Source organism: Nymphaea colorata, chromosome 6 (assembly GCF_008831285.2).
Source record: "Nymphaea colorata isolate Beijing-Zhang1983 chromosome 6, ASM883128v2, whole genome shotgun sequence".
In the NCBI taxonomy this organism is placed as follows: Eukaryota; Viridiplantae; Streptophyta; class Magnoliopsida; order Nymphaeales; family Nymphaeaceae; genus Nymphaea; species Nymphaea colorata.
In genome coordinates this window covers 6204893-6227467 of record NC_045143.1, presented here as the reverse complement: position 1 = coordinate 6227467, position 22575 = coordinate 6204893, and the positions used below count along the sequence as shown (strand labels likewise).

Here is a 22575-nt window from a genome sequence, read left to right as displayed (position 1 = left end):
GGCCAAGATCTCTGTTGGAAGGGAAAACATAAGCGACTCTGACATTTATTTACTGGCTTTGGCTTAAACTTTACAAATATCTTTCTTTGTGAAAAAAGATCGTGAGCGTTAAGAAAGAGTCATCAGCAAAAAGAAAAAATCGATTCCAGCGCGATGCTTTGACAATGTAGAAAATATTTAAACTAAATTCACTGTCAAAAAACTTTTGTTCAAGATTTAATGTCAGTGACATATTATATATATATATATATATATAAAGCGAAAGTGAGTATACTTAATTTGCTCGTATTACAACTCCAATTAGATTAACTCTGCCTAAATCTTGGCGTTTCTACACCAATAATGTTGACAGTAATCAATTCATGACACATATTTTTTTACTAGATTCCAAAAGCATTGTGAAACATTTTCTTAGCGATTGTAAAAGGGCGATTGTTAATAGGAATACTCGGTTTTTTTGTAACATAATACATCATTCAAGATAAAGCAGCATTCCTAGTTTTCCTATTATCGAATGCCCCATAAACTGCTTCATGGATAGCTGTTGTATAATGAATTCTTATTTAACAAAACTGCCTTGGCAAGAGAGCGTCTTTCCCTTCACATATAAACTCCTAATTCATATGAAGAAAATTTTAGAGTGTTGTTCTTGAACTTCTCTTGGGCGCGGGAATAAATCCCACTTTTCGAGTAAAGGCTGAAGGCTCCTAACGTCTCTTTCGCTCCATAATTGCCTCAAGGTGATGTCTATGCTATTATTCAACTTGCATATCTATGTCATTATTTTATGACACGGAAAGTTGAAATACCGGAGTTTCAAATGGAACCTGGCCGTTGACCAATCTGCACTATGTTCATTGCAGAGGCAAAACTATAAAATTTTCATTGAGAGAGGGGGTTGGTGCAATTAAAGTTTTTAAATTTTGATACGAGTCCAACTATCATTTTTTCAAGTTTTTTATATAAAACAAGTAAATTGTTAAAAAAATTATATGTAAATAAAAAAAAAAGAACTGGGGCTAAGGCCCATGCGAGCCCTCGTTTGGTTCAGCCCCTGAGTCAACCTCCTCAAGAATTATCTGATCTTATCTTAATGATATAGATGAACAACCTTTTCCCTTTCGGCGGAGGAATTGATTCAGATTAAGACTGATTGTATTTTTCTAGTCAATTGCAATTTATGCAATAAACTAAGTGCTTTGGAATCAATGTTCCTTAGTCTCGTCGCGCTTTTGACATTCCAGGATGTGATCCTCTTATTTTTCTTTTTATGGTTGCCGACGAATCAAGATTTTTAAAATCCGAAATGTTAATATCTTATAAAATGCATGACTGTTCGCATATCTAACAACTATAAAAATAAGTAGTTACATCAATGTGAGGATCGGTTGGTTGGGACCCAGTATTCTTTTTGAAAAGCACAATTATTCAATTAAGAAGTTTGAAAATCACATTGGTTGGGTTGATGGACAAGGGAAAACTCAATCATCAATTCGATTCTCATAAGTGTACTCATTTCGATTTACAATCCACAGTCTAAGTGAACAAATTAATTAAGAAATGTTGATCTTGAGACCATACCATCACGAGTCCATCAAATTGAAAACATTGGTCCAGACGTTTGACCAAGCTCGCGACGACCTGATCCGGTCAGGTCAACTTTGCAATAATGAGCTAGGCCCGCTTTAAGTGTATGTGCATTTGGCAGTTAAGCATATGAATATCTACCGTTGAATGCTAATAAGTGTTCCATCCACCTTGTTAGCGAGTTGGATCATGTTAATTGCGATTTTTAGTTTAGTTTGTTCTTTTATATATTCAAGTAGTTCATTATCGACTCATGTCCATTGTGGGGGCAAGATCAAGTCATCAGGAGATAAAAATAGTTGTTAGAGCTTATCTTATAATCTGTCATTCAAACATGCCTTAACATATTTTATTATTCTCAAACACATCACTTTTGATTCATGGCCTACTAGTACTAAGAACCCTAACCACATTCAAACACCACCTGATTTTTTTTTCTGTGTTGAAATTATTTTCGTATCCACCACAACGACTTTCCATCTAACTTAATTTGACATAGCTAGTGAAGAGCCAGATCATTAGAATCGGATCTATTTACTTGGAAGGCGGAGTACGCGCATATAACGGCATTTTAAGACTTTAAAATATATATTCAAACTTAATTTTAACGTTACTTTTGATTTTTTTTTATCCGTTTTTTAATTTCCCATTCACATAAAGATATGTTTCATATTTTAATATAAATTTTTATGAATTTTTAGAATTTTATGACCTAAACACTTTGCGGTACCGTGAGGGTGCTCAAACTTGTACCTACCTTACCTCAACCCGTACCCATGTGATTCAGGGTAAAAAGAACAGATAGTTTACTTATTTTTCGAAAGCAACACGAGTTCAAGAGCTTATTTGCCCTTGATTATTTCATATAACATTAACAAGAGGGAAGGGCAGACGTAGATGCAGAGGAGGAGGGCGGGAGAGGTGGGGACCTCGTTTTCTCGATCGAAGCCGGGAAATGGATTTGCTGCCATCCGAGGGACCTTCCATCACGCGCAGGCATGGGTTCCGGTCTCTCAAGCTCCTCAACGTCTCCATGGACGACCTTCTGGCGCAGGACCCCGTCGGCGTCGACTACGGTCGCCTGGACAATGGCCTCCATTACTATGTCCGCGTCAATTCCAAGCCTCGAATGAGGGCCGCCCTCGCCCTTGGCGTCAAAGTTGGGTGAGCAATTTGTTCGTTACCTGGGGATTCTGTTTTCTGAATGTTTTGTTCTTTTGGGTTTTTGGGTGGTGGTTGCTGCCGGGAATGCTGTTGTGACGGCGCCTGATCGAATGCTGAGCGATCGACAGGTGGATTTGATCAGGGGTATGGCGCCGAATGCGACTGCAATTGTGAAGTCTGTGTTAATCGGTAAATGGGCAGATGGGTGGCCGTTGGTTTTCGCGGTTCGTATCCCGTGATGTGATGCGTAGCTATGTAGGTTATTGCGGCTTTGAGATTTCTGCGTTAGCGGATGCTGTGTTGACGTTGAGAAGTATTAGAGAGTGATCATTTATCATTGTGGACTTAATCTCACGATAGGTGATTGCGGTAGTTTGAGTTGTCACTTGTCCACTCACTGAATCGTGGGTGTGATTTTAGTCGAGACAACGAATATGAAATGTTCGCTGGACGATGAAAACAAGCAGGGAGTCCTTGGCTTTAGTTTTAGTTGATTATACTCCATGTTGTCCAGTGGGATATTTGTTTCAAAGGACGCTGAGCTGAGGGCCATATTTTTAAACTTGATCAGCTAATGCCTTTTTATTACTGGCTGACGGCTTAAGTTGTTAGAAGGAGATATCCACGTTCCAGTTTTGTTGAAATGGAAAAACATATGGGAGGATCAGGCTTAGTTTATTTCTTGGTTGAATCGTGGTTGAGAGTTCCAAATCAAGCAATGACTAGACAAACAGTTGTTTTATTGGTAGTCTTGTTGACAGTCTAGCTTCGAGCTTTCGAGATACTAGTTTCTTGCACGCACGTTGACTTTCTTATGTGTGTGCGTGTGTTTTCTTTACTTATTTATTTTCGTTCAGAGATAAGATAATTCATATTTCCTTGGAAAACATGGAGATTTATGCTGTAATTATTTCACATATTTGCATTCATAAGTTAAGATATTATGATGATAGTAATACAACAATAGGGGTAACAACATTGCTGCTGTTTTTACCGTGAATTGGACTTGTTGCTCTGAACAGCGTTGTGCATGCGAGCTGGCAAAGTTTATAATTGGAGGACAATCGTAACTAATGGTCACTGTTTTTGCTGTTTCTGTGTATCAGTCTACTTTACTATAGTAAAACATGCTTTTGTTGTCCATGAAGATGTCAGACGACTTCATTCTCCTGCTGCTGAATAAAGATGGATATTAGATGGGGACAGACATTTTGAGGATGTTGTCTTTGTTTGATAGGGGTTCTTACCCTGCATACTGGTTGCAAAATAAAACTGAGGAAATCAAAGCCAAAACCAGTGGAATCAGGCAGAAAGGTAAGAGATAGATATTTTCTCACTTTTAGAGTTTGGGGCTTTCTTTGGCAGATGGCAGATGGTTCAAGGATACCTGCCTTGGACATCTCATTCTTAAGGGGGTGTTTGATGGCTTGGATAAATCTACCAAGGTACATCTTGGTGGATTAATTTAGGGTATACAGAGTGTAGAGAAAAGTCAGATTCTTGCGCCTGACTTCTTCCTCCATTTTAATGTTAAAATGATGTATGGAGGGGTGAGGTGAGGGGTGACGTGGTGAACCGTACCCATGTTTGATGGTTGGTGTACTTCAAAGTTCAAAGAACAACTTTTCTGCAGAAGAGAAATTATCCGAGTCATCAAATACCTCCTTAATGGAACCCTGCATTGAGATATGGCTGGATAAAGGTTCAGTTAGGGCATATTTGATGGGTCTAATAATTCCCCAGCAGAATAGTATCTCTTCGTGTTGCCAATTAGGCCTTAGGTAGTCCTACTTGCAGACTACCCAGAATTATTGATTATACATGTAATCCTTGAACAAAATTTTTGAGGTGAAGATGCAGATCGTGGGATATCTATGATGAGTTGGTAAACATGTTTAATTTGGTTCTTTGTCTTTTGGGCTTTATATAATTGAAAATGGCAAGGAAGAGGTAGGTAGTGGTCAATGGTTCAATGTTTGCAGTGACTAGTGAGGAATATTTGGTGCCTTGTCTTCTGAATTTGCATTTTAAATTATATTAGTACAATCTTTATCATGATATTCTCTGATAAAAAGGTGCTATATTCATGTTTCTGATTCCATTTGAAGCTGCAGTTTTTTAATGCTTAAGTTGTGCAACCTTCCTTGTTTTTGGAAAATGGAAAGCATCTACCTGTTTACTCCCGTAGAGCCACTTAGATTGCCTGAGCAGATTCTGTTTTCAATGTAAACACTAAGAACTGACTGATTTATCTTGCTGACAGCTCAGTTTTAGAAGAGGAGGATGAACGTGGTGTAGCTCATATTGTTGAGCATCTTGCATTCAGTGCTACTAAGAAGTACACAAATCATGATATTGTTAAGTTCTTAGAAAGCATCGGTGCAGAGTTTGGTGCTTGTCAGAATGCATCAACATCAACAGATGAAACCATATATGAATTGCTTGTACCAGTTGACAAGCCTGAGTTGCTTTCCAAGGCCATATCGGTGTTGGCAGAATTCAGTTCTGAGGTCTTGTCCTCTGCTCAACCATTGTGTTCCTTCTTGTCCTTTGTTTAACAAGTGGTTCAAGCAGTTGATTGTCTTGTGACCTTTATTGTCTGATAAAGATTCGAGCTTCACTGGATGACCTGGAAAAAGAAAGAGGTGCTGTATTAGAAGAGTATAGGGGAGGGAGGAATGCAGCAGGGCGTATGCAAGAAGCTCATTGGTGTTTGATGATGAAGGGTTCCAAGGTAAGGTTTACTAAAGCTGTATATACTGAAATGTAGTATGTAGTTTGTTCTGATTATTTGATTATCAAACTATATTTAGATATTTTCTTTTTTCTTTTTTGCCAGCTAGTTTGTTGAGGTTTCACAATTTCAAAAATCTATGCCCATCTAGTTTGTTTGAGGGTTCGCTATTCTAAATTTCTATGTTGACAGTTACCAAAAAAGGGATATTTTAGAGTATTGTGTTTATTACCTATCACACTGTTAGAAAGATGTGGCGTTTATGAAATATCTTTTTGGAATCAATGATATGGAGGTTGATTCATTTCTTCTGTTGGCATTGTCAAACTGCTGTTCTTGTAACAAGTTCTTCTTTATCTTATTTGTAGTATGCTGACAGGCAACCAATTGGATTGGAGAAGGTTATCCGAACAGTTTCCGCTGAAACTGTTAAAGGCTTCTACAGGAAATGGTATCACCTGCACAATATGGCAGTCATGGCTGTTGGGGACTTTCCAGATACACAGGTTCGAATTTATCTAAGTTTGGCTTCTGGTAATAAACCGTCTAGCATTTTATTACTCTTTCATCCTTTTTTTTTCCCCCAAATTTCAAATGTCTTATGACTAGCATGTTCAAAGTTCAAACAAATGAATGGAATAATTCTTGAAGCAGGTGGTGCCTCATGTGAAAAGAAGCCAGAAAATGCGTGTTGCTAGTTTATCATCCTTCTCACCTTTTGCACAAGAATGGGAAATGGCATTTTTATTATCTTTTTGACCTATGTACTTTGTCATGGTCCTAATGGTGCTTTTGTTTTTTTATTTGCAGAGTGTAGTCGAATTGATCAAAGTTCATTTTGGTCAGAAAGAATCACCCGCCATACCACCACCTATCATACCAGTGTTTCCTGTTCCATCCCATGAAGAGCCTCGGTTTTCATGTTTCGTTGAATCAGAAGCTGGTTGGGTATGTCTAAGAATCTTGTGTTCGTCTTCCATTTTCTTCTGTTGAGTGCACCCTAAAGTGCCTGCTACCGTTATGGGTGTCTGTCTATTATCAACATCCATTGCTAATTACCTGCATGTGCCTTCTCTTTCTCTTGGAAGATTTTAAGTTTTAACATTATCTTTGCTTTTTTGTTTTTTTTTTCCCCTAAACCATAGCAGAAATCTCAGTGTGATTTTCAAAATATCATAATTTCTTTTGTGACAATTATCGAGAAAATGAGATAAACTGTAAAATAACATGGGATATTGAAAAGGTAAGAAATTCAAATAATATCACAACATTAACATAGAAGTTTCATTTATTTGCTTAATGAATAGTATTCCTCTCTTTTCCCTTTTCTTAACATTTTTAGTTGCTGATAAACTCATGAGATTATTACAAAAGCATTCATATGCCATGCCCTACTTTTGTGGTCATGTTCTAAACTTGTAGATATATTTTGTATGGCTTATCTAGTAGAGGGTACAATTAAGTTAGGCACTTTTCATGTTTAAATATACTTTTAAAGAAATTAAAATTCAATAGCCCGTAAATTACCAAATTTTCATGAGTTGATCAGGATATTTTTTGTTAGTTTGTTTAATTGTGAGCCTAGGCAATATGCAGTCATGAGCATGTCAGTAGGTTTATGGCTTGCATTATGCAAAAATACATGATAATATTCATTTAGAGACTTTTTATGTGTTAGAATCTACTTTATTGGTGCATACTGCTGCCAAAAATGTCTGGTGATTACACCATTGTGATGTCCTGAAGGCTGAAAGCATTCAATTTCCACTTCAAATAATCAGTGAGCTATATGATACATTTTACCTCCATATATGTATGTTCATATCCTTAATTCTTTTTTTTTTTTGCATCTACAATGTAATTTTGCGATGCTTTAACTCTTTTGATTTCAATGTTTCAGTCTGCAGTTGTTCTCAGTTGTAAAATTCCAATAGTTGAAATGAAGACAGTTAAGGACTACAGAGATTCTCTTGCAGAAGCTATGTTTCATTGTGCTCTGAATCAGAGACTTTTCAAAATATCTCGAAGGAAAGATCCTCCATTCTTCTCGTGCAGCTCAGCTGGAGATGTTCTTGTTAATCCTGTTAAAGCTTATATAATGACTTCGACTTGCAAAGAGAGAGGAACAGTTGAAGCTCTAGAATCAATGCTTATGGAGGTATTTGCAACTTAAGTGAACTCTTCAGCGACTCCAGTGTTTACACTTTACACTCATTGCCAGACGAAAATTTCAGGTTGGAAGGGTTCGACTATATGGATTTTCAGATCATGAAATATCAATAGTCCGTGCTTTGCTGATGTCAGATATTGAATCTGCTTACCTGGAACGTGACCAAATGCAGTCAACAAGTCTACGTGATGAATACTTGCAAGTACTTCTCTGTTAAGCCTTTTTGGTTCAATTACTGTTTCTTGGCTGCATATCAATTGTTAACTGCATTAATTTCTTCGTTATATTCTCACGTTCTCCATGTCTTTAATTGGAGCATGGGTAGATACTTCACTTGCAGCATTTCCAGCATCAGTTTTCAGGTCATATACTAAGTTTAATTTAGAAGCAATTCTTTTTTGTTATTCACAGCATTTTTTTCGTAAGGAGCCTGTTGTTGGCATAGAGTATGAAGCACAGCTGCAAAAGACCTTCCTACCTCGTGAGTTAGACTGCTGCCCTACATTTTTCATGTGCAATTCTGATTCTTTCTTACATTTCAGATGCAACTCTAAATTGCATTTCTTTTTGGTTTGCACAAGTTTAATATTGCATCTAACATAATCATCTTTCACATATGCCTTATGATGTAGTTTCATTCAGTGGACTTGGTCAAAACAAACAAGCTGTAAGCTTCAGTTAGTAGAATGTAAAGGCAACCAGCCTAAATAAAACAATAATTTCCACTTTTAAGATATTGCCAAATGCCAACTTATCACACTAGACTTGAATTTATCATGCTAAAGAGTTGGTTCTTACTTCTTTTATTGGGTCTATTACTCTACTTGAGGCAACGACTAGTCATCACACGTAAAATGGTTTAGCATGGTAAAGTCTACTGCTGACTCCAAAAATTATTAATGTTCTGATTATTAACCAATCAACATGAAAATTGGAGAATCTGTTGCTGCAGATCTAATTTTAAGCAATTTGTTATTTCAGATATTTCAGCAGCAGAAGTATCCAGATATGCTGAACATTTTCGTGCGACTTGTAGCTGTGTCATCAAGACAGTTGAGCCTAAATCTTGTGCGACCATAGAAGATCTAAAAAGAGCCGTGTCAAAAATCAGTTATCTTGAGGAGACTAGGAGCATCCCGCAGTGGGATGATGAATATATTCCAGAGGAAATTGTGAATGAAAAACCTGATCCTGGGTAATAATTTTGTCTTTTTGTTTGTTTTCTTGTTTCACATTCTATAGTACTTAGCGGCTTGGTGGATATGATTTTCGCTAAGGGGAAAATTAGTCCTCATAACAAGTTATAGCAAGCTATTTATTTTATTTTGCTTCAATTGCTAATGTTTTAGTAGTTGCTTTCATCAAGTTCAATGAAACCAACGAAATATAAGCTGGCAATGTAAAACTTTTCTATTTTTGTTTTTGCCATCTCATTGACCATATACAGGTGTAGGATGCGGGTTTAGATGTAATATGCATGTGTGGGTGTACAATTGTGTATATATGTATGTATGCATGTATATAGTTCACAAGCAACAAAGTACAATTAACAATCTATGGTTCTATCAATGATTCAACAAAAAATAAGGCAAATTTTTGTTGCCTCTCACTTGTACCTACACCTGAGTTGTGTTGACTCTGGGGGGTTAACTTTTTTTGAAGAGTCTTGTTAGTTAGCTTGCTGAAAACTGTTTCAGCCGCACTTTAAGTCATGTTTGTGCTTGCAAAAGGTGTATCGTATTGTGTACCGGTCAGACTGACTATTGTAACGTACCGCTAAACGTATCGTAAAATTATTTTTTAATTCATATAAATAATCAGAAAAATAAGATTCATAAAAAAAAAATTCTATATGAAAAACTCATCACACATAATGAACATCCATGATTTATTACTCATAAGCCATGATATTTTAACAATACATCAAAAATAACTTAATAAGTATAAAGTGGTTTAGATCACATCACAACATATAAATTTTCTCTGCCAATTGAAAATTGAAAATATATTTGTGATCTATGTTGTCAAGACACCAAGGCACTACCCGGGCGCCACACCTAGGCAAAAAAGGCGGTCAATTTTTTTTTTTTTAAAGTTATGTTAACTATTACTAATATTTGAAATGTGGGGAGTAGTAGTATAACAAGCATGATCGACTTAAACAATCAAAATTAATTGTTGACCTATGTGGCGCCTAGGTGGGCCTAGGCAAAACAGGAGACCAATTTTTCCATTTTTTTTTATTATGTTAATATGTCAAGTTATTTTGATTAACTATTACTTAATATTTGAAACACGGAGAGTAGTAATATAACAAACATAATAAACTTAAACAATCAAACGTTAATTGTTGACTTCATTGAATATGCAAAATCAATAGAAGAAGTTCAACATTACTCATTAAATGTAATCTAATGCAAGAAAAGGAAAAAAAAAACTAAATCTAATCTCTAGAAGAAGGAATGCAAATCCGCAAGAAGGCTTTAATCGATTTGTACTTAAAGAAAGACATAATATAATAAAAAAGGATTAACAGTACATAATAGTATACATATAAGTACACAATAGTAACAATACAAATAAGTGCATAACCATACTAATGTATACATATAACAGGTATCACAATACTACATGTTATATAACAGGCTAACAGAATATACATATCATAGGTTGATGCAATACTATATAACAGGTATAATAGACTGTAAATAACAATATTTTCATATAACACCTATTACAATACAAGTAACATGAATAACAAATTGTATTACAATACAAATTAACATAATAGTATATACATATAAAATTATAACAGGTATAACAAATTAATACATATAACTATATGATATAAGTACGTAACATAACCATACTAAGGTATACATATAACAGTTATGAGGTATCACAATACTATATGACAGACAAAGTGACTAACAATATATACATATAACAGCATAATCAACATAACAATACATAAAAGTACATAACAATATGTTCTCAATTAAGAAACTTTAATTGAGGGGGAAGGTGACCTTTTACTTTCCCATGGACTAGGCGCCTTGGTGTCTAGGCCAGCCTAGGCGTCAACACGTATCCCATCACCTAAGTGGTGGACTCAAGCGACGAGTGTGGGTGACGCTTAGTCCACACCTAGGTGAGGCCTTAACAACATAGTTGTTGACTTCATTTTATATGCAAAATCAATAGAATAAGTTTAACATTACTCATTAAATATTGGTAATATTATAAATTCTAAGTACAAAAATAGTGGAAGACAGAGCTCTTGCTACAATTAGAGCGCTAGGACCTTATAGACTATTTCATTTCAACATTGAAACAAATGATAACCCAAGTTGGTATATTGTTTTGTCATGAACCTAGAAGTGTCTGTCCTCAATGGAGGTGCCATTGGATCATTGTCAGTACATCTTATTTTCAGCTGCAGATGGAACCACTTTAAAAATTGCTTTAGATGTATACTTCTCTCAGCAATTCTCCCCCAATGCTACATAATAGTCCTTTACTCCTCGAGGCCAGCACTGACTATGACTATGCATGTATAATAAGTTATATAGTATAACACATATAAGTTATACGTATAATATACAGATATAACAGATTGTACATAACAGTATATATAGGATGTACTTAACAGTATATATCAGATTGTACATAACGGTATATATGTAACACGTATAACGTAACAGTGTATAATAAAATCACTGGTGTAGCAAAATGTACTTAAAAAACAGTAAGTTGTATAATACTAACTTAGTAATATATAATAAGTCACGCGGGTGTGCCAACTATGGTAGCGCACCCGCACCCGCACCCGCATTGGTGCAGATGCTGGTGCGGCCCGACATGACGTCAAATGAGTTTTGGCCATTTTAAAAAATGTTTTGGCTGAGTTTCCATTGATATATCGATTCAAGGGAACCTTGATAAAAAAAGTTTAAAAATATAGACAAATAAAATTACTTATATAACAAATAACACACACACACACACACACACACACACACATATACACACACATATATATATATATATATATATATATATATATATATATGCTCTCGCTGCACCCGCACCCCGCATCCATGTGACATAGATATAATATAACAGGTATACAGGTACATACCTTTTTCTGATGGCAGATAGACTCTTCACAATGAAGGGGCTGCTCATTATGCAGCCCCTTCATATCATATATATACCAATTTGTTTGTGGAACTTACCTTTTCAGTTTCCACAAACAGAAGTAAATCTTTAACAGTTTCTATAATTCAGTTGTTTCAACTTTCAACCAACTAAGAAACTTTAGTTTGAAGGGAAGGAAACCATGGACTAGGTGTGTTGGCGCCTGAGCGCAAGCACCACACCCATCGCCTAAGTGATGGACTTAGGCGATTGGTGTGGACTTACACCTAGTCCATGCCTAGGCGACTCCTTGACAATATAGTTTGTGATTAATATCATGGTTCATGATTATCATCGATCAATACGTATCGATCTCTTACATGCCCTTCAAATCAGTTGTATTCTCTTTCAAATCAATGATTTATCAGTCATATCAATGATTTCTCTCAAAAATCTGCAAAGTTCCCCTCCCAAAGCTCTAGAAGTGTTTGGAATGATGGGGAGAAGCAAGTTGTAAACAAAAAATGTAAAAAAAAAAAAAAAAAGCCCTAGCCTCGTCTCGTAAGCTATGGGTGTAAATACAATACATCATTGGTGCACTTAATAAAAGTGTATCAGTAACGTGTCATATAGGTTTTGACCTATACAAATGTATTGTATGATACAATTACAGGGCCACAGGCCCACATTGTACGATATAGATAACACTTCTATACCATTCTAGCTGCAGAAATGCAAGATATCAAGATTAGTCAAGAACATGCAGCTGATACAAAATGATTCTGCTATTGAAGAAAAGGATTGTCAAGCTGGTATATTGTATCATTTTGGGTCCAGGGCACCTGGGTTTTCAAGAAGTTACTTGAGATAGCTAGTGATAATATTTCCTCTTGACCAAGTCCTGGGTTTCAAATGGCAGTGAAATACTTATTGGCTATGTTCTTAATTTTGGATATCAACCTCTAGAAGTTACCCATAAAGATTTGATTGTTGTATCTTCTAGGTTGGCTTAAAGCCTTTCATTAAAGGAAGTCAAAAGTTCGACATCTGTGGTGTGTTTCCTTGATACAAGGCCAAAATGTTGGGGACTTTTCTGATGGGCAAAGTTAAGTAACTTTGGGCTTTTACATCAAGGAGTAACCAGTCACACCATATGTACATCTCCTGCTCTGGCAAGTTCACATGGTACAAAGTTACAAACTGCTTGCTGGTTTCCTTCGTCATCGTGAAATAGAAGAAAGAAACCTACTAAAAATCACCACCTTTCATTGAGACATTTTTATCAATGTTATCACTGTCGTATCGTATCGCGTATCGGTCGGGCCGACCTATATGTCGTATCGTAAAATTAATTTTTTAATTTGTAAAAAATATTAAAAAATTATAAAAAATAGAAAAAAATCAGAATAATTCTAAAAAAATCCGAAAAAACAAGCAAAACTCTATCCTGATATGATTTGCTTACAATAATTGCACTTAACTCTTAACCTATCTTTGGGATTCACCCTTGTACACCACTGCCATGCAGGATCCGACATTATATCTTTACAAAACAAGTAAAAACATACAAATAAATGTAGGAAATAAGAGAAATGAACGATTCAACAGCAAAAATGAGTTATTTCTTACCTTCTTGGTGTTAGAAACCAAAAAACCCTCTTTCTCCAAGCTTCCCACCGTCCCGAGACTCCCCACAATGAAAAATAAAGCTTCTTCACCGGCAAATCTTGATGCAAATGGAGAAAATCTCTCCCTCCCACGTCTCTTGCAGTGTTTAGAAACAAGAAAAGAGAGAGAGAGGAGCGTAGGTTTCAAAATAAAACGCAAAAAAGGGGCCATTGGGATCGTACGATATGTATCGTATATGTCAAAAAAACCTATATGATACGTGTTCGAAACACGATACGTGCGTGTATCGCACCCGTATCGCATGTTTCGTGCGATACGGGGGCCGTATCGCGATACATGCGATACGGGTGCGATACGCGCATGTATCGTGTTTCGAACACGTATCATATAGGTTTTTTTGACCTATACGATACATATCATACGATACGCGTCCATATCGTACGATACAGATAACATTGATTTTTATTGTTCACCATCTAGTTGCTTTTGAATATTTGTGGTGCATGACTTGATCTCATTTGATTATGTTCTAAGTCTCTTGTTATCTGTTCTGAAACAGAACATGCCCACTGATAAGACGAGCATCAAACTATTGAAAAGCCAATATTACATTCTTTTGTTACTGCTTTCGTTTTGTCAATTTATAATGAGAATCCTGTTTTTTATATTCTTCTCCTGCTACAATTTTTATGTTACCTGCCTTATATACCAAGTGGGATTTTGTCTTCGTATCTTGCTTTAGGAACTATCTGCTTATTGGTCTGTCACATTGTGTAAATGTCTCCCTGTGTTTTAAGAGCTGAATGTTTGTCAGTGTTGTGCTTGTTTGTCCATCTTGGCTTACTTTGTGCTGCACTTGCTTTCTTATGATGAGTCTTACTAAAATTTTAAACTAATAACTTATCTTTTCTACAGTAACATTCATATTTTCTTTTGGTTAAATGTTATTGCAGGGAAGTGGTCTTACAATGTGAATATCCAGATATCAAGGCCACAGAGCTTGTTTTGTCAAATGGCATGCGAGTGTGTTACAAATGCACAAACTTCCTTGATGATCAGGTGAGAGTCTTTCTTTCTCTGGCATGTTATATGATCATGGTCGTTTTAGTGGCATTCATTTTTTGTGGGCATTATTTGCACAAATGTTCACCACACCTATGTTGTTAAGGCCTTGCCTAGGTGTGGACTAAGCGTGAGTCTACACCTGTCGCCTAAGTCCACCACTTGGGGGATGGAATATGTGTTTGGCACCTAGACTAGCGCCTAGGCTCGCCTAGACACCAATACGCCTAGTCCATGTGAAAGTGAAAAGTCACCTTCTCTTTCGATTAAAGTTTCTTAATTGAGTATATATTGTTATGTACTTTATTTTGTATTGATTGCATATTTTTGTGTATTGTTATGTTGATTATGTTGTTATATATCTATTGTTTGTATAACATTGGGATACCTCATACCCGTTATATGTATACATTAGTATGGTTATTTTACGTATTTATATCATATAGTTATATGTATTGTTATTATAACTGTTATGAACTTATATGTATATACTATTATGTTAAATTGCATCGTAATACAATTTGTTATTCCTGTTATATGTATTGTAGTATGTGTTATATGTATATACTCTTATGTGTAGTCTGTTATACCTGCTATATAGTATTGCATCAACTTATTATGTGTATATAATATGTAGTATTGTGATACTTGTTACATGTATACATTAGTATGGTTATGTATTTATGCGTAATGTTACTGTTGTATACTTATATGTATACTATTATGTACTGTTAGTCTTTTTTATTATATTATATTATATTATATTATTATGTCTTTCTTTAAGTACAGATGGATTAAAGCCTTGTGGATTTACATTCCTTCTTCTAGAGATGAGATTTTTTTTTCTTGTATTAGATTACATTGAATGAGTAATATTAAACTTCTTCTATTGATTTTGCATATTCAAATAAGTCAACAATTAATTTTTGATTTTTTAAGTTGATTATGGTTGTTACTCCACATTTCAAATATTAGTAATTGTTAATCAAAATAACTTGACATAATAGCATAACTAAAAAAAAAATTGGTTGCCTTTTTTGCCTAGGGTCTCTGCGCTGCCTGGGTGCCTTGACAACATAGCATCACACATAGAAGAATTGTGGTTGATTGTGAAAATTGCCTCTCTAAGATCTAAATTATCTGTCCTCGTCATTGTGGTTCTATTCTTCAGAATAAATCAATCATGATGCTTTAAAAAAATCTAAGTTCCCGTGTCTTCTATGGGGTTCTTAGGAAATAAGTGTAGATGTCAAAAAAAACTGAACTCATCAAGTCAGAGGCAGAAGTATAAGCAATTGATTAACTAACAAAAACTTTTGGGTGACAAACTTTTAGGAGAACATGATCAATATTTATAATTTTTCAACATTTGGACTACTTAGATAAATGGCATTGTCAATGTCTACAAAATATGATGATTGTAGAAAGATTGTGATTTAAAAAATTTCATTCTTCAAGATGTTTTGCAATTGTAGAATCCATGATGATGCTTCAGTGCATTGATGATAGGATTTGCATTTAATGGCCTTTTTTAAAGGTTGAGACACTAAAATTGAATATGTTTCTCAGTGTTGTACAAACCATAGAATGCTTAATGTACTTGGCGCTTGCCAAACACTATCTGACACTTACATAACCAGAAAGCAATTTGTTGCACGGGAAAATGTGTTGTTATGCTTTTCACATGGAAAATAGATTTAAATTTGTTTTCGTGTAGAAATAGTTCCACCCAACTTCATTGCTATTGCCACCTTTCTACATGCATGTACAAGTTTCCATCTTGGCAATTATAAGGGAAAAATAAAAGAGCTGCATAGTATTTTCACATGTCAAAGTTTGCCAATGTATGTATGTGCACATGTATGTGTACATGGAGACATACATGTGAAAATGATTCGTGACTTCCTTTCTTTTTTTTTTCTCTTTGTACTTGCCAAGGTGGAACTTCTGTACATAATGTCTGTCAGCAAAGATGCTGTTTTTGTTTTGTATAATCATTTTTCTCATCGTTTTAACTTTTAAGAACATTTTTTTGGGGAAAACTAAGAAATGTCAAAGAGAAGGCTTCCACTTAAGTGGGCAAAAGAAACATGGTAACTGCTTGACAAGGAGAAGGCTTCCAGTCAAATTTTCGATCATTCAGCTTGATTTGTTGGCTTTTTCAATACATAATTTATATATTTAATCGACAGGTACTTTTCACTGGATTTGCATATGGTGGTCTGTCTGAGCTTTCAGAAGAAGACTATCTCTCCTGTTCAATGGGTTCAACCATTGCAGGAGAGATTGGTGTATTTGGCTATAAACCATCTATTTTGATGGATATGCTTGCTGGAAAGAGAGCAGAGGTTGGCACAAAAGTTGGAGCATATATAAGGACATTTTCTGGCGATTGTTCACCTTCTGACTTGGAGACTGCCTTGCAGGTTTGTATTTCATGTAGGAAATGCTCTTGTGGAAGTCAAAAGTACTATGTGGTCCTTTACTGAATATGGTACTCTGTTTTCTGTAGGGGACGTGAGTAGGTTAAATTTTTGAATTTTGAGACTGGTCAAAGCATTGTTGGATCTGACCTTATTGGATCTTGTCTAATTTATCCATCTGTTTAATGAATGGTCATGAGTCTCATGACTGTACAACTGGAGAATTGATGCAAATTTACAGCTGATTGCGGAAAGCTGTTCTACCCATTTCTAGACCTATCTTCGTAGTCAAGCAGTGAACTTTCCATGCTTAGTAAGGGCAGTAGGCTCGCAAGCTAAGCTTGACATGACAAATAAGATTTTCCATACCCAAATTACCTTTACATGCATTCCACTTGTCATTATATATCTTTTGTATACAAGCAGCAAAAGCAATAATGACCAAATGTAAGAATGAATTTTATTGAACATAACGCATATTCCTTGACATCTGAGCTGTGCTTGTGCTGTTTTGAACAAGTGTGCTATTTTCTCTTGATCAATTTTCCTTAATTATGTCCTCATTAACTGATCTATCATGTAGCTATTTGCAGCTTGTTTATCAGTTGTTCACTACAAATGTTGTACCGGGTGAAGAAGAAGTCAAAATTGTGATGCAAATGATGGAGGAAGCTATTCTTGCACAAGAGAGGGATCCCTTCACTGCATTTACAAATCGTATACGGGAATTAAATTATGGAAACTCATACTTCTTTAAGGTATAATGCTTTTCAAAGGATGATGGTTCTTACCTGGTGATGCCAGGTTTGTCTTGCTCATCTCTATTATTTTATGTTGCAGCCAATCAGGGTGAGTGATCTGAAGAGGGTAGACCCGTTTAAGTCATGTGACTATTTCAACAAATGCTTCAAAGACCCTTCCACTTTCACAGTTGTAATTGTTGGAAATATAGATCCGTTGGTGGCTCGACCTTTAATTCTGCAGTACCTGGTAAGGCTTCTCAGTCCTTGTGACATTCATGAAGTTTTGATCATGTCCATTGGTGCATTTGGTCTAAAAAATTGTTTTCTATGTAGGGAGGTATACCAAGGCCATCGGATCCAATTCTCCATTTGAATCGTGATGATTTAAAGGGCCTGCCATTCACTTTCCCTGGAAACATTGTTAGGTAGTTTGTTCATACTCCCCTTGAGAATTGACGGTGCCTTAGATCTTACTATCCGATGAATTTTGTAATTTTTTTCCATATACATACAAAACCTTGTTCGTCTTCCAATTTACTATTGCTTGTGCATATGTTATGTATATAGGGAAGTAGTACGTAGCGCGATGGTTGAAGCACAATGTTCAGTCCAGATAACCTTTCCGGTGGAACTGAAAAATGAAAACATGGTAGATTCTTCAATTGTCCTTCCTCTTGTAAATGCTCAATCATTGCTGCAAGTAATGTCCTTGTCATTCGTGCAATACTTCACCCATCAATTTAATGTCATGTTCTCTTTATCTCAACAAATGCAAGATGGAAGAAATTCACTTTGTTGGGTTTGTGAGCAAACTTCTAGAAACCAAAATTATGCAGGTTCTCCGGTTCAAGCATGGTCAGGTACTTTCTTAAATCATCTGTTGTTTTTATTAATTTATTGTGCTTCTGTGTCATGACAGCCTCCTCCTTGATTTATACCTCATGCGTGTATTGCAGATCTATTCAGTCACCGTCTCTGTATTTCTTGGTGGCAATAAACCCTCAAGAAGTGGGGATGTCCGAGGCGACATTGCTGTGAATTTTTCCTGTGACCCAGATAGCTCATGGAAACTGGTTAGTGACTCTATAACTAGGTGCTATTTACCATAAATTTTTTCAGATTTATGTTGATTTCAAGTAACGTGTACACATTCTCCTTTTTTTTCTACTTGCAAATAATTACTCTCTTTTTCCTACTGTACCTAGCCATTTTGCTGAATTTTATGCTTCTGGGATTTCAAGGGTCATTTTGTTTATTGCAGGTTGAGCTTGCCTTGGCAGAAATACTATACCTTCAGGAAAATGGGCCTTCAGTGGAGGACGTTACGACCATACTGGAAATTGAACAACGTGCTCATGAAAATGGATTGCAGGTAGCTGTTAGATCTAGTTTTATGTGATTTTGAAGTGTAATTTTGCATTGAAGCTTGGAGAGCGTACTGAAAATTAATTTTGTTGTAGGAAAATTGTTACTGGCTGGATAGGATTTTGCGTGGTTATCAGTCGCGTGTCTATAGTGGTGATCTTAGTGCTTCTTTTAAGGTAAATCATTTTTAGCATGGCTTCTCTACAGTTATCTGCTGATGTACATTCTTTTAGGTTCTTAATCCAAAATACCTCGTAAATGCAGTAAAATAAAGAACATATCTACAGTATTCAAACTTGTGTAGATCAAAGATGTATGTTTAAGTCAATATTTTAAATATGTTGTTAATATCTTCAACGTTGTGAAGTCTGATATGCAGATATATGTTACCAAGTGCCGTTGCTGCAACATAGCCACGTGCAGCAGCATGCGGGCATATATCAAAGACTTCTTATCACATGACAGGCTGCTAGCTTTTCTCGATTCTTTCTGACTTTGCTTGGAACCTGGACACAGAAAACCTTGTCAATTGTTGCCTCATATATTTAGAACTATAAATGCGTAGAACTGAGCATGTATGAGCTCTGACTTTACCTGATTAGTCAGAATTTAGTTGCCAAGTAAGGCTTGATCGATGTGGGTTACCATGTGCCGCTGCTGCAACATAGCCACGTGCAGCAGCATGCTGGCATATGCCGAAGACTTCTTATCACATGACGGGCTGCTAGCTTTTCTCGATTCTTTATCTGACTTTGCTTTTTCCAAGCAGAACATGGACACAGAAAACCTTGTCAGTTGCCTCATATATTTAGAACTATAAATGCGTAGAACTGAGCATGTATGTAAAACCTTGTCAGTTGTTGCCTCATATATTTAGAACTATAAATGCGTAAAACTGAGCATGTATGAGCTCTGACTTTACCTGATTAGTCAGAATTTAGTTGCCAAGTAAGGCTTGACCGATTTGGGTTTCTGACGTGGTACTGAGGCTTCAGCATAGGAGTTAGACAAGATCAAACAGGCCTGCCTTGTTGACTGGCCAAATTACAACAATATGAGCTTGGCTTTGCTGTATTTTATCTTTGACTTCTACCTTGTATCAATAATTTCCAAGTAATTACAACTTTAACAATTTAAATGCTAAAGCCTTTTCTAGAATGGAGGCAGTTTTGGCTTTTGTATGATGGACTGAGTACGAGATGTTAGGGGTTGTTAAATAACTTGCGGCTTGCTTCTGGATCTCTTTTCTGTTTTATAAGGTTTGTGTTCCATACTTCTTACAAGTTGTGAGGGTGGCGAGATGTATTCGTGCATGCAAAGATCCTTTAATTAATTATTCAAATACAAGCATAAGTAGTGCTTCATTATGCCTTAAAGTTCGTGAATGTTTCATCTTATCCGAAAGTTTTACATATAGGCTCAGGATGAAGGACGCAGTAAAGTTCGTGAATGTTTGATGCCGTCAACTGCACAGTCCTCATTGCAAAGGATATTGCCTTTTCCGTGCAAGAAACAGTATAGTGTAGTCGTGCTCATGCCCCAAACATCTCGCCTGGAGGTTATTAAACAATTATGTCAATCAACATCAGCCAGATTAAGCAGAGAAGCAAAGGTTAGTGAAGCCCTTTATTCTTTGTTTGTGTTTTTGTGTACTTGTTCCGTAAGTTCTGGTTCTTTTTAATCCTTCAGTTTGTCTGCTACTTTTGAAAACATTGTCAAATTTGACCATATAAGATTCATTAACGATGAACACGAGAGCTAGCAAAGATTCTCCCACATGCCATCTGCATGGTGGTAGAGCTCCATGGACGGCTCCACTGGATTGCTTGATGAAGGTGAGTAGAGTAGATAACGATTGTCACTGCCGTACGAGTCAGCCTTCCCCGGTGGCAAGGGAAAGGGTGCAAAGTATACATTTGGTTTCAGAATAGGATGGTTAACGTGATAGGTATATGATCCAAAGAACTCATGTTTTTTGTGTTATTAGAGAAGGAGAAAAGGTCATGTTCTGGCTTAGCTTTTAATATTACAAATCTATTTATCTTTGCATGTGTCATGAACTGATTTTTAGATTCCTTTCTGACATCCATCGCAGCAATGAAAATACTTATTTTTCTAATAGGCGCAGCATTAAAAATGCTTACCGCAGATCAGATGGTTCTCTTTGTTCCCTTGTATCTGTTAAGGGTCTCCTAGGATTGATTACTTCTCATAGGAACCAAATTCGGAAGGGATCCTAATCAGCATCTTATGAGTGATCTTGATTATATTTGCAAACCAAGTACATTTGCAAAGATTAAAACCTAGCAAAGGTTTATTTGCAGTCATTCCTATATAAAAGATCTTTATCTGCTTTTCTGAAAGCTGTTTCTCCCTTCTGCCAACTAGTGAACATCAAACCGTCAGAAATGATTCGATAATGTGATGAATGTGTTTGCAGTTTCTAGTGGCAGCTGCTGGACTGATGGTTGTCGCAGTTGCTCTATGGAGGCACTCGCGCAGTGCATTGAGGTCTGAGTAGTCAGTTGATTCATCCAATTGAAGTCTGGCAGGGACCATATATGAGCAGCAGCGGATGCATTCCCCTTCAACTGAAGCTCAGTCCTCGCGGGATCCAAATCAGATGCATCGAGTATAGTTTTCTGATGAACGAAAAGTTGACAAAGTTCAGAGCATAATTTTTTTCTCTCTGACTTGAGCAAGATGCAAATCCATTCCCTGTGTACGATATATTGAGATCAAAACAACAGACGAATTGTTACAGAATGGTAAAGAGTTTGATTCAGTCCCCTTCTGCGCTGGTTCACAAGATTACATGGAATTGTGCCTTACGTCATATACACGCATATTTGGTTCACATGTGACGCCGTCGTTCCAAACTTCGCCATTTCATTAAATGACCTTAAGATCATAAAAGAGGTCCTGTGGTCGTAGTTCAGAAGAAATTCTCTTCTAGGAAATTTTACAGCTTGTAGTAGCAGTCTCAGGCCTGTCGTGTCCTTATATAGTATGGAGGTAACTGTCCGGCGTGCAATGGTACATCCATCGATTGGCTGCACTAGAATGGGTGGACGGAGTGTCTGAAGTGTACTTTTGAGACATTTCAAACCCAATGTATAGGTTGGGTTTCAAACACGACTGTGCGTCTTCATTCGCTCAATCTCAACCGTCCTAAAATTGGAGGACATGTTTGCTTTTCCTTTTCTTCAGGACAACCATCTCCATTTTATACCTCTAACTGCAATTAAACACGATAAAGCATACTGAGGATACAGCTAACTATCCATGAAAGGTAACAAAGTTGACCCCAAGGGGTCCCATTGTCTTCATCTGCAAGATGGCGCTCTCTCTCTCTCTGTCTTGTTCAATCGACCTTGTTCGTGCTGGAAAAGAGAGACATACGTCACTTCATGCTGATGTTCCTCCAGTCAGACTCACAGCGAAGGTCTCCATCCACGGATATCCCGATAGTTCTGTTTTGCCCACGGTGGTAGTGGAGGTGATGGTCGCACTAGGCAGTGGTAGGTGTTCTCTATGTTGAGGCTTGACACCATGCTT

At 36.5% G+C, this 22575-nt stretch overlaps 1 protein-coding gene across 3 annotated transcripts; it reads left to right on the top strand.

Moving 5' to 3' along the window:
• The first annotated feature begins 2485 nt into the window (after positions 1–2485).
• On the top strand, positions 2486–21831 carry LOC116255725 (zinc protease PQQL-like). 3 transcript variants are annotated; one of them, XM_031631659.2, is made up of 21 exons: positions 2486–2751; positions 5015–5261; positions 5360–5485; positions 5854–5991; positions 6296–6433; positions 7386–7643; positions 7720–7857; positions 8067–8136; positions 8637–8850; positions 14378–14483; positions 16679–16912; positions 17503–17667; positions 17750–17899; positions 17986–18077; positions 18220–18301; positions 18429–18512; positions 18609–18725; positions 18914–19024; positions 19113–19193; positions 20435–20629; positions 21458–21831. In XM_031631659.2, the coding sequence occupies exons 1-21, from the start codon at positions 2543–2545 to the stop codon at positions 21536–21538; spliced, it is 3036 nt and encodes a 1011-aa protein (XP_031487519.1). In that variant the 5' UTR covers positions 2486–2542; the 3' UTR covers positions 21539–21831. The 3 variants fall into 3 exon arrangements, with proteins under 3 accessions (XP_031487519.1, XP_049934159.1, XP_031487521.1); XM_050078202.1 differs by having other exon boundaries at positions 2618–2751; positions 5020–5261; XM_031631661.2 differs by lacking the exon at positions 2486–2751 and adding an exon at positions 3933–4065 and having other exon boundaries at positions 5020–5261.
• Positions 21832–22575: the final 744 nt, after the last annotated feature.